Source organism: Protopterus annectens, chromosome 12.part0, assembly GCF_019279795.1.
Source record: "Protopterus annectens isolate FY-2018-M chromosome 12.part0, PAN1.0, whole genome shotgun sequence".
Classification (NCBI taxonomy): Eukaryota; Metazoa; Chordata; order Ceratodontiformes; family Protopteridae; genus Protopterus; species Protopterus annectens.
The window spans coordinates 1,029,134,925-1,029,148,631 of record NC_056746.1 but is presented as its reverse complement, the minus strand read 5'-3'; the positions used below and the strand labels follow the sequence as shown (position 1 = coordinate 1,029,148,631).

At 39.2% G+C, this 13,707-nt stretch overlaps 1 protein-coding gene across 1 annotated transcript in view; it reads left to right on the top strand.

Annotated features, from left to right (window-relative positions):
* The first annotated feature begins 3,012 nt into the window (after positions 1–3,012).
* The window catches only part of LOC122816948 (formin-like protein 13), a 1,087,038-nt gene continuing 1,076,343 nt past the window's right edge, over positions 3,013–13,707 (top strand). The window contains exon 1 of the mRNA XM_044090042.1: positions 3,013–3,249. Within this exon, the coding sequence (XP_043945977.1) occupies positions 3,079–3,249 (171 nt within the window). The 5' untranslated portion in view covers positions 3,013–3,078. The remainder of the gene's footprint in view (positions 3,250–13,707) is intronic.

Genomic DNA, 13,707 nt, shown 5'->3' with positions numbered 1-13,707 from the left:
CTTGGGTTCACAGGCTGACCACGATCTTAACTTTGACCACCATGTGTCTACTGCAGCAAGGAAGGCTTTCTATGTAGCACACTTCATTAGCAAAAGCATTGTCTTGAGAGCAAAAGAGGTTATAGCTCTTCTATACTCGGCACTAATCCAATCCATAGTTGAGTATAATGCCCTGTTCAGAATGTACCATACAAAGCACCTGCAACAATTGAAAAGACCTCAGAGGTTTCTAACAAAGAAGATCAAGGGAATCTAGCATGTGCCACACACAGACAGACTAAAGTCCCTGTCACTTTACTCTGTATCATATAGACTTCTTAGGGGAAACTTATGCCTGGCTTACAGAGCAATCTCAGACCCAAACATAATGAACTTGCTGCATATCTGAAAATCAAATGGGACTGGGGCCACCTGTTTCAGAGACTTAAATATGGCCTGCGACTTAAATGGGACATGCTGGAGGGCCAGATTTATCTCCTAGCAACTGCTACATCTTAGGAATTGGCTAACTATTTATGTCAAGCAAAGCGTCTCTATGACACTGTTCAAAAGAAACCTAGTTGAGTGGATGGTGGTCCATAAATTCTTACCGTGAATAGTGCCCACAACCCTGCTGGACATGGACAGTCATTACTAAAAGCAATCTTGGGTATTAACTAACATTTCTATGGTATTATACTGGTATGAAACTGCTAGGCTTGAAATGACCTCTAGTACAAACATGGCAGCCATGGGTTGGCAGTAAGCAAGACAAATAGCAGGGAGCATATTATACCCTAAAATATTGCTACCAGCACCAGCATATTGCTTTGGGAGTATGCAACATACTACTATTTATTTTATTTCATGTATTCATGTGTGTATTGGTGTGTGTGTGTGTGTGTGTGTGTGTGTGTGTGTGTGTGTGTGTGTGTGTGTGTGTGTGTGTGTGTGTGTGTGTGTGTGTGTGTGTGTGTGTGTGTGTGTGTGTGTGTGTGCGTATGTGCGCACATGTGTGTGTGTGTGTGTGTGTGTGTGTGTGTGTATGTGTGTGTATCTATATATGTATATATATATATATATATATATATATATATATATATATATGTATATGTGTGTGTGTGTGTGTGTGTGTGTGTGTGTGTACGGATCTACTTCAGTAGATTGAAAATATTACAAGTTCGAACCACATATGGCTCAGACCATATGTTTGAACTTGTAATAGTTCAAACACTGAAGTAAAAAAAGAAAAAAAACAACAAAAAACAATATTAAATGTCTGTAGGGGGGGTTATGCCCCCTGCACCCCTCACACTCCCTTACTTAAATATATTAACTCCGAGATCACACTATATTGCGGAAAAGGGAAATCTTCCCATTCCGCATTGTACAGAGATCTCCATTCAGTCAGATCGAACATTTACAAGTTCAAACATTTGGTCTCGGCCATATGAGGTTCGAATTTGTTATATGTTCGATCTACTGGATGGGACCCATATATATATATATATATATATATATATATATATATATACACACACATATATATATATATATATATATATATATATATATATATAGATAGATATATCATAGGTGTGTGTATGTTGCTTTAGAAATTGGTAGACACACACACACACACATTTATTATTGCCTCTATCTTTCTCTGTCTGATTATGAATCTTTCTCTCTCTCACTCTTAATCTATTAACCAGATGAGTGAATTGAGCTGAAGGGGTACTATCCATCCCCAATGAGGCCCTTTCTCTATTTTTAGAGGTTGTTAAGTAGAATGCCATCAGAAGTCTTTCATTATTTTATTACAGAATCATTTATTTGTATACAGTAACTGTAACTGTTTCTTCTGAAATGCCATTTAGTTTATATCCAGTTAGAACAGTTTTAGATTTAGCAGATATTTCTGTAGGACCATTAGAATTTTTGTTTCAAAAGTGTTGGTGGCTCAGTGCTACTGAAACTTCACATCTTCACCCATATAGCATTTATTATGATTAGTTTTGGTGTAGATGTTTTTTACTTGTTTTTGGTTCCCTTGTATGGGCTGACCATCATTGATGTGACTTGGCTCACTTGGTCTCTATCCATATGCGAACTAATTGAGGCACCAGTCATGAAGGCAGCTATCACATATTTTTAGTATATTTGCTAAGCATTTCTCCTGTGTAGCTTGTAAATACTCTAAAAGTGGAGATGTAATGGGTGCAATGTAGGCTTATTATTATTCCCTTCTTTAAATGATGAGGCCCTTAAGAAGTTCCAGCTCCTCACTGTGCAAGCATATCCTGCCTGTTCCCTGGCCTCCACTGGGGTGCATTAGCAAGAAATATGCCCTATAACATATATTACATACTTCAATGTCTGCCTTTGAGAGATGCAAGCAGGCTTCATTCAATCTACTCTCTCTGATCTAACTGTCCAGTGAATAGACTTGTAAGCAAAACTGTTTCAGCTGTGTTATAGTGACAGTCGTCTCCCTCCTAACTATGGAATTACTTTGATGAGTTGTAGATTACATTTGTTTATGTAGAATATGAATTAATGATTTCTTATAGAAATGATGCAGGTGTATCTTTGTTATCCTTTGGGTGGGTATCTGGGTACATTTCACTGTACAATACAATCGCTTTTTGCATCTGTATGTTCCTTTGTACATCACTACAGCATAGATTCTTTCTGTTTTCACTGTCACATTCTGAAGTACGTTATGTACTATGTCAGTAAATTAAAATGGATTTTCTTACGAAATGGCATACTACTTCAGTTAATGTATAACATTTCAGTAGAAGAATAATGAGTTGTAAACACTGTAACAGTTGTGTGCTGTATAAAAACCTTCTTTGACTCTCTGAAACCCTGACTATGCCTCCAAATACACTGTACATTTGCTGGAAGACGGACTGTATAATTAGATTTTTTTCGGAGAACTCAGTACTGCAGGTGTCTCCTCCTACAGAATGGTTACTTCTTTTACATTTGTTCTTCTAAAAGAGGAAGTAGGTAGATACACCTTTCTGCTGCAGATCACGAGGAAGTAAAAAAAAATATATATCTGTAGAGCATTTACAAGCCCAACAAATAATGTCAAGTCAGCCTTTCTACTGTGACACAAAAGACTTAAGTGCTGAGAAGCAGGTGTGGTTGCTTAATGCTGTGAAAACAGGTAGCCTTACCTTCGGCCAGGCTCTTAATCACATAAATAAAGGTTGTTCAAAAATGGATTCTGTGAAGAGTCAAACTTCAGTACCCCAGGTAAGTGAAAACCTGTTATTGTAGTCTGAGCTATGTAACTAATGAGGGAAATACATAATTTATTAGTGGATTAATAAAAGTACTTTCAAATTTACTTCATAGGAAGATAGCTTATGACAAAGATAGTAATCAGTGAGAAACAATAGCAGTTAGGTTTATAAAGAAGTACAGAACCCTTGTCATGTTTTTAAGCACTTCAAGCAACAGAGAACAAGGAACCTAAAACTGCCATTTACACTACCCTGTGTAGGAATGTCAGTGTCCTTCTTCCTGTTAACCAGCACTTCTATGGTCACTGCTTTCTTTCTTGTCATGGCTGTATTTGTAAATAAAAGACAAGAAATGCAATTTGCAAAGTGATCTTACTTGCTAGTATTGTTATGAAATCACGTATATAATATACAGATGGACAGACGATGAGATGTAAACAAAACCATGTACTGTGCACAACATTTTACCTTTTTCTAAAAGGGACACAGTCACAATTTTATTCTATGTATTATGTGTGCCTGTACATAAATGTTTTTTACCTTTTGTTCTGTATCTTGACCAGCACCATTTCATTGCCTAAAATTATGTTGCAGCATGTTCTCATACTTAATTTTTTTATATATTTCTGCCGCCTAAGATTAAAAGCATGGTGATTTATATTGCCAAACCCACATTCCTTTCTGGTTGAGATTTTGACCACGTCTAATGCTGCCTTATGTGCCTCTTCAGTTAGCAAAAACAAATACATTCAGCAAAGGTCTGTTTATAAAGACAAATGCTCTGCACTTGAGTGAATTTATGAAAACAGTCGCAAACTTTTAAACTGTAGTTGTGATTTGTCTTTGTGAATTCTAAGAAACATGTTATCCCTAGTAGTTTAATCTTCTCCACGCAATGGTAACTTCAAATATCAGAGCAGGTATCTCTTTGAACATAATGTAATTTCAGTTTTGCGCTTCTTGTATGATTTTGAATGTTATGGTGGAACTAGCTCTGGGTAATCCTTATGCAAAATAAGTTTATGTTAGGAAGTTTGATCCTGTTCTACCAGTACTGATAATTTATAGCCGCATTACAAAGTAACAAGAGTCACTAATTGTGTGATACTAGATAGACACATCAAGGGGCAGATTTCAAAAAGTCAAGGCAGTATGGAACTGCAATTATCTAATACTATCTGCATGCTGGAGAGTTGCAGTCAAGTTAGCTGAGTGTAACACAATGAAAAGTCTTTTATGAGAGATTAACAGTAAATAATATAAAGAGAATGGAAGGCATTAAAATGAATGCTGCCCTGAGCTTGCTTATTATGCTGTTGCAAAAAAAATGTATTCCATAGCATGCATTGCAGATGAACTGCAGTAGGGCTGTAGAATGCCTTATATGTGAATGCTGAAGGTTATATGGCACACTGCTGAAGATTAGGGAATGCAGAGAGAGTTTAATGGTCCTGTACATAACACTAGTCATTGGTCCATGTTTACCACTAAAGATGTGTACATACCTAGTGCACTGGAAGATGGAAATACATTCTATTGTATCTGCAATGTATGATGAGGTTATGGGGTACAATATAAGCACTCCCCATACAGGCACAAAGTGGTATGGACTGTTACAATGATAAAAGGTAACATAGTTCACATAAGGAGACCACAGGAGCTACATTACAGAGGGGACACAATGTACAGATGTATGTGTGCCTGTCAGGGCATGGTTATGAGAATATAGAGTCAGGATCTAGGATTAGATTATTTTTGTGTTGCACAGAGTATGTATGGAGCTCCTCCTTTTGTAATGCCTGACAAAGTCTTTAAGTGTAAGTCCCTGGATACTGAGTTTTACATATACTAAGTCTAAGACAGCTAAATGTCAGTGTATTACCTTTCTCTGAGGTACATCAAGTCTCAGATTTTGTATTTATAAGATGTGGGGGTAGGGGTGTAGGGGTGGCTTTTCCCCCATGCAAAAAATGCCATTAAAGGAGAAAAGAGATTATCAGCATTCACTATCCTACTTTTGATTTGCTGTTTTTTTTTTAATACAAAGGTTTGCATTGCATGTCCCAGAATTATATTAGGGAGCTCTTTATATATGCTTTACTCTCCACTTTAGCACACAGGATCGCATATCTGTTCTAACGTACAACAAGAGTACTCTGGATGTCAAGCATTTAATCATCAGGAGCCTCTCCTGTGGAACCTGCTTCGTAGCTGGCTCAGGGAGTCTCCCACTCTAACTGGTTTTAAGTTTGGATTGAAAGCACTTAAACAAACTTGAACTCAAACATTGTATGTGAGGGAAGGGTGGGCATCTTTACCTCACAGATACAATGTATAGGGTTTGATTCTGAACTTGGGTTGGTGGCTTGACTTCTAACAGTCTGCAGACTAATAGCCTAGTATTTGTTTGCAAACTTATAAATGGAATGACTGTTTATATAAAAACTGTTATTTGTAAGACTTGTATGTGAAGCCATCATTCAGTTCAAGTGACATTTTAATTGCAACATTATGGTGTACTAGTTAATGTTTAAGCGTTTTTCAAATTGGTGGTGTAGTTTGATTGCAGAGGATTTGTGATTGTGCTGCCTGATTTCTATAGCAGAGCAGGCTTTGATGATGTTTGTCTTTGCCCTTACTCCACAGTTTTGCAATTGCTGGATTTAGAATATTTAAGCAAAGGAGGTATAGAGTATATGTGTGAGGGTTAACTTGTCTAACTGTATATTTGTAATGTTAAAGTGGTTAATAGTATTTTCATTGAATCAACATTTGTTCACTGCACACTGCAGTTTTAATGGCTTCCTTTTATTAGTTTGGAAGTTGATCAGATACAGTCAGCATGATTCTGCTGAATAATAAATAAAATTAGAGGCAGACATTTCTGGGTGCTGCTATGGATCCTTTTTTAATAGCTGAAATATTTCTGAGGTAGACTCCTGGTCATTGACGAAAGACCAACACACTTTAATACATTGAACTGCATCTTTGAAACATAAAAAAAAAAGAAAACCAAATGACTGGTAATTCATCTTAGGCAGATTTTTATTTAATTGTAAATTTATTTTATGTGTTTAATACTTGGGGAAAATAGGCAGATACTATTCAACATTTTTAACCATAACCCTTCTGAAAATGCACATTAATGCAAAACCTGCTGCTCAGACCAGAGGAAGTAAAGACAAAAGTAGAAAATATTGAACAAAAACAATAGCTCTAAATAAAGATTCAAAACATGATACAGAAAGACTGTAATTGCTATTTCCTGTACTGGTTATGAACAATACACTTTAAACATTATAAGTTCCATTTTTATACTTTTGGTGACATTTATACTCTAGAAAGGGAAATGAATATAACTAGATAAGGTTACAAGGTATCTTATGGAAATTCCAGGATTAGGTAAGCATTTTATTTATCTATTTAAATTTTTCCAGGGTTGTGTAAGTACTTTATTTATCTATTTAAATCTGTTTACCAGGGTAGAGTACTAATTTTCAGATACATCCTAGGTGACACAATCACAGTTCATACATAGTTAAAAAGAAGCAAGAGTTTTACAATTCTGTCCAAAAGAGAAGTAATGTTTTAAGGTTTACATTATAAACAATATATACAATAATATATCACTAAAAAACAGCTGAAGCAGTCAGATGGGGATGAAGAAGTGGATAGTATTTTAGGTGATGTGGCATCTTTACAGACAAAATCACTTATTTCTTTGAGAAAGTATTGTTTCAGTTGACATCTGAAGTTGGGAGTATTTTGGAGGAAGTTTGTGTTTGGCATTTGGTGCAGGGGTTAAAGTTACAAGGTTACAAGCTATAGTTTCTGTGGTACAGGGGCTTAATTACCTCAGCCATTGTTTGACTACTGTTTGACTTTGAGCAAATCACTAAACCAGACATTGCTCTTGGGTTACCCCTGAAAAGGGACTGTGTCTCCAGTGGATTATTATTATTATTATTAGTATTATTATTATTATTATTATTATTATTATTATTGTTATCATCAAGAGGACAGGAGAGATCTCCAAAGTGGATGGGGAGTGATTGCCAATGGGTAGAGGCAGTTGTGGAGAAGGGATGTTTTGTTCTTTGTAGCTTAGTCATGGGAGTTGAGTGTTGGAGTTGAAATGTGAGTAGCCCTGTTTACAGGTCAAATTTTTTATTTTTCAGTAAGCTTGGCTTCTAGTGGGGAGTATGTCTCAAGGTACATAAGTTTATAGAGTTGTGATTCCTAAAGGGGATCAAATCTCTGTTTTTAACTTTGCTTTGGAAAGTGTGAGGCAATGTGTTTCTGGGTGGGGGGCGGTGGAATTTACAATAAAGCAGTAGGTTTTGTTGGAGATGGCATGTATTGTGTCAGTTTTCTTTCTGGAAGCTGAAACAATGATTAGAAGGATGGCTGTTTTGCTTCTTTAATGAGGTAAGGAGAGATTACTGGCTGCCGTGTTGGGATATTCTATTACAAGTAACAGGGACCATTCATAGGAGGGGGATTAGTTTTAAGTTCAGTAATGGTGATATTTGAGTTGGAATTAAAGTTCTGCTGAGTGTGGGGGAAGTTTGAGGGTTTGATTGGAGATAGTGAGGGATACTGGGCTGTAGTTAATATAAGTACTATGGAGGAGAGTTATATCAGAGATGGAGGAGGGTATATTAATAATAATGAGACATGGAATGGAGTGCTTGGAAGATATAAGGGGGTTCTGAGAATACGTTTAGAAGATCATGGTCTGCAAGGAATTCTGACATTCACAAGATCAAAGGCTGAGATGGTTAAAGTCAAAGTCTCCTTTGATGATAACAATATTGTGTTAGGCACTGTGTCTAGGATACTACTGTTGAGGGATTTGAATTTATTTAGGGATGGGAGGGGGAAGGTAGATAACAACTAGCACTAGAGTTTTCTTTTGGAGAGAGAAAACTTTAGGAGAATCTAGATGGGATCAAATTTGACAGCAGATTTAGTTAGGTAAATGACTGTGAGGCTTAGACTGGCTTTGTAACAAAGCATTGTGCCTCCCAACGCTTTTATCTGATCTTGTATTGTGGCGGTATTTATAGGAGGGAATCAGGTAGAGGATGATGTGAACAAAAAGACCTGTTTGAGCCAGGATTCAGTGACAGACAGAACATCAGAGTTATGGTGCAAGATGAAGGTACTAATTTGGTGTAGTTTATTCTTAGTGATATGAGCATTTATAAGTGAGCAGTTGAGGGTAGTTTGAGGTGGCCCAAATGGTTGAAAATGGTGGCAGGTGGTCTTGCGTTTAGTTTGATGTTGCTCCTAAGGAGGACTATGATAATGAGAATAGTGGGTAATAGTCAGATTGTATATTTGGGTATGTGTTTTTAGAAACCATATGGGCTTTTTGTTTTTGTTAAAGAGATGAATATGGAAATGGATGTGGAGTTTGTGTTATAGGTGACGGTGTTTGTGAATGTGATTGTATATGGGTAGAAGAAGGGGAAATGTTAATGCGGTTTGATGACTTGATAGGCTGAGTTATGTGATAAACATTTTTGAGTGCTATTTGGTGGTAAGGAAGTAAAGTAAAAAGATAGTACATTTCAGTGGAGGGTGGTAAAGGAGTAAGTAAAAATTATGTTGAATTGCAGTGGGGTGGTAAGGGAGTATAGTAAAAGGGTGGTGAATTGCAGTCGTGGCAGTAAGGGAATGAAGTAAAAATATGGTGAATTGCAGTGGGGTGGTAAGGAAGTAGAGTAAAAAGATAGTGAATTGCCCTAGGAGTGCTGAGCTTCAACTCCTGCTGTCACAGTAGGTTACTGCAGTGACTGACAGGCTTAGTGCTTCATCTGGCTCACAGATGGTAATAAGGTGTCCAAAGGGCTTCAGTGCTATTTGTGGGTACCACAGATGGTGGAATCTTGGCACCCCAGATTCTCAGTGTATCACTGGATCCTGTACAATGCATGCATATATTGCCTGAGGGGTTTAGTTGCTGTAGATGCTGTGATGGTAGCAAATGGGTCCATATCATCTCCTGTCTACTTCAGATTGTTTGCCAATGCCTGAGGAGCACTGTAGCTGCATCTAACTGCTGCAGCTGGCATAATGGTGTTGACCCTAAACTGCCTAAGGCTTTTTATGAAGTTCATGATTTGCTCATCAGGGGTTGAACGTAGATAATATTACTACCAGTCCAAATAAAGAGAAAGCAGCATACAGAACCATCAGAAACAGAAAACCTTTACAGATGAAATAATTGTAAAGTCATTCAAAAAGGGAGATAAGTCAATTTGTAAATATTTACGGGAGCAAAAACAAACATTTTATAGATACATAAAGGATCAGGAACAGACAAATTGCTTTCAAAGCTAAACAAGATGAATGAAGTTTGGCAGAAGAGGGAGCTGAAAAAGCAGATTGACTTGGAGGTGTACTTACAATTTCCATCTGACAAATACAAGGGAGGATAAGGATGCTGACACTAATGTGTCACAGAAGAAAGGGCCTTCAAAATAAATTCTTGCAAGGCACTATGGCTTGATAGGTTGCAACTTGGAATTCCTACTATTAGTAAATCTTTTAAGCAAGTCATGGGCAGATGGTTCTCAAAAGTACAACTTTGATAGAATGCACAAACTTATGATTTGCCACCTTGAACGTATGTGTAGGAAAAATCCTGGAATCATGGCTGGCTCTGTTATACAGTGGTTTTGCCAAGACCAAAGCTGACCTGTGTTTGACTAGTGGCTTGTACAACATAGTATTCAGCCCGGGGAGAGATTGCCCATTGCTGGCTTTCTCTTCTTTGGGGGGGGGGGGTGAAGAGGGTGTTGCTTAGGTCTCACTGCAGGACCACCCTCTGGGTTTATGCATAGAAGTGTGTCTCTGTTTATAGAAACTAAGGGAGCAAAAGCCTATCAGAGGATGGCATGTACTCCAGCAGATCTATGAGTGTGTGAAACTGTACATTCACTGTCAACATTATATGCAAAAGTGAACGACATGGGTGCCCAACAATAGCCTACAATGAAAAAGCCAAACTGATCATGCATGATGTCTCACAAGCCTTCTGACTCTCATGCCCTCCACCCTGCCAGTGGCAAGCAGAGTGGGAAAAATAATTGGGTCACTGCAGAAGATAAAGAATGTAGATGGATAGGCAGGGGGAGGGCTCTGAAAAGCAAACAAGATTACAAAATATGCAGCATCACTGCTGATTCTTAACTAGGTCTTCTTCTGGCACATAAGTTGCACATCATACAATCATCTGGTCCATTCAACCTGTTATGACAAACTACAATGTCCAGTAACTTTCAAAGACCTGATAATAGCACCATGTTTTCTCTTTGTCATAACATCAGGGACTCCATCTAAGGCACTCATGACTGATTTACATACTCCTGAGAAAAAGAGAAGGAGAGACCCCAGTGCAAAGACAGCCTCTACTCCACTTTATTTATCTTATTTATTTTATTTTATGCTGTGAAGATAGGTGAAGCCTGACAGCCTAGCCAGATAAAATTTTGTTGATAATTCTGTCATTTGTAAATATTAATGTAAGCCACAGGCTTGTTGTCTTAAATGTGAAAAGACTGCATTGAATATTGAACTGAAAAATGTAACAACAGTGCACTCTGCTGTAAGAAAGCTAAGTCAAGCATTTTATGACTGTCTTTGATGTCAAAATTCAGAGGAAGGCATCCTGCCTATTGTTTTAAAACTAGAGATAATGGCTAGAATTTGCATGTATAAATGGCCTTTATTGCTCTGGTTTCTGACCCGTTGTAAAGAATATAAATGTATTTTCTGTTAGCCTGGGAACACCAGAGACGTGTGAAGAATGATGTCATGAAGCAGCTCTGTGTTATCAATTTAAAGAGAGAGAATCAGAGAGCTCAGAGCATTTTGTCTTGAGAACATCCAACTCAGCACTGCTTGTGTCTTTATGTAAGTTTATTTTAGAACTGTGTTTTCTCTTAGAAATAGCTAGGAATTAGGAAGATAGATTAACCCCCACATTCAGCAAGCTCTGCACGGAGTGCCTGAATAGAGCAAGAGCTGCTGCACACAATATGGACGCCGAGCGACCCGGGAACGAGCCCCTGAGACATGAACGAGCGTGCCTACACTATTCCCGCATGGACACCACTGCTATATGCTAATTACTTCATCTGCTGGTGAAAAACATGCAAATGAGGTGAATTAGTGATCCAGGAAGCAGGCAGGCATCTGTGCAGGAATAGTGTAATCTGCAGAAATGTATTCGGTTAGTAATCAAATACATTCCTGCAAATTACAAAAAGGAGGCATGACAGTTCAAAAGAAAGCATGTATTCAATGTAGTAGGCATGCCAATGGCCAAATATATGGCCATTAGCATGAAAAATAGTTGCAAATTTATAAAAAACAAGTTTATTTTTTTTTGGCCAATCTCGGCCATTTAAGCTTAGGGCAGCGGTGCGCAAATGGGATCGGCCGACAATAAGAAAAAAAGGGGGAAATAAGCTTTTAAAGGCAAATCAGCATTTTATCATAATAGTCAATGGCATGCATAAGACAACAATACCAGGGAATAGTGGTTGCTAAAGGGGAAGGCTCAGTGTGAGTGTGGTAACTATGAATTAGCATTCTGGTTTATGCAAATGAGGGGAATGATACTGAATCACAGATTTCCTCTCAGTGTTAGCTTGCATCCAACCATGTAGGTGCAGCAACAGCACTGTATAAGTCTAAGAGGTGGATGACCTCATAAGGGGGAGTGTCATGTATGCTGTAAGCTTATTGGAGCTGTGTGGCCTGTGTTTGCCCTTAGCTAATCAAAGCTAAGGAAGGGGGTGTGTCTGAGGCTGCCTAGCAGTGTTAACATTGCCTAAATGAGTGTGCGCGCCTTGCACCAGGTTTAAAAAAAAAAAACAGGAAATAGCAGCTCTGTTCATATCTGAGCACTAGGTATGGCCGGCGCACCTCAGGGCTTAAACGGGAAGGCAGTAGGAAGTAAAATCAGCAGTAGGAAGGCATTCAAGATGAACTAGCATAGCAGGCATGTGAAATGTATCCAAATCAGCCAATTACACAGGCAATAGCCCAGCACACTACTATGCAAACACCTTTCAGTCTGGTTTTTCCCACAAACTTTACACCACCAGTATACACAGATGTGCACACAGATGGGGAAATTTCACCTGACAAAACAAACAAAATGTTAGGGGCTGCTGTTGCTCTCATACATCAATATGTGCAAGAGGCTGAGGGTGGTGAGGATGTGAATGCTGATGACCATCCCACAGTGAGGAGGAGGAGAAGAGTCTACAGACCCAGAGTAACCTACCAAGGTCTACAAGAGCTGGAGATAGTGGAGCTTTATAGGGTGGACAGGGACATTCTATAGCAAATTGTTGAGCTGTGCCGGCCCCGCCTCACACACAGAACCAACAGAGGGGAACCCATCCCAGTGGATAGCAAGCTATGTGTAGGCATAAGAATACTAGCCACATGTACCTTCCAAAGGGCAACTGGGGAGATAATGGGGATTTCACAGGCATCAACATCCAGGGTACTCCACCAGTTCCTGGATGCCATGTCAGCACATGCTGGTGAGCACATATATTTCCTCAACACCCGTGAGCCATTGACCAGCAATATGCGTCTCTTCCACCAAATAGCAGAATACACTGAGGTAGTAGGTGCTATAGACTGCATGCACGTACACATCAAAGCACCACCCGGTGAGCGGGGTAGGGTCTACATAAACAGCAAGGACTTCACCTCCATCAACTGCCAGGTCATGGGTGATGCCCAGGGCATTTATCTTGAATGTGTGTGCTGGCAGCCCTGGAAGCTATCATGACTCCCACATCTGACATATGGTACAGCTGTACCAGTCATTTGCCAGTGGGCACATCCCATATGGTCACCTAGTGGGGGATGCTGGCTACACACTGGAGCCATGGCTGATGACACTGCTCAGAAATGCACACACACCTGAACAAGAACTCCATAATTAGGCACATGCACAAACCAGAATCATAATAGAGCATGTGTTTGGGATGCTCAAGTCATGGTTCCGCTGCCTGGACATATCCAGTGGAGCCTTGCAGTACTTGCCAGCCATATGTACACAGATGTTCATAGTAAGTACCATGCTACACAATATGATCCTGTGGAAACAGCTGCAGGAGGAACAGCATGGGGCAAGGCCACATAGCCCTCCACCATTGCAAAGGCCATCACAGGTACAGAGTGACTTGGAGGAGGAACTACCTGAGCCTGCCCATGCAGGCAGAAGGAGGCATGCCCAGTATGCCCAGGCCTTGTCAAAGAGGCAATGCATAGCACATACACTGACACGGTAGGGACCCAGGGAATGACACCTCTCTTTGACTCACATATACAGTAAAAAGGATGCCAAACATGACACTACATGTGCTTTACCATGTATAGGGAGTGTACTATGTGCATCAAACATAGTCAGTCCTCCAGCACTGTCCTCAGT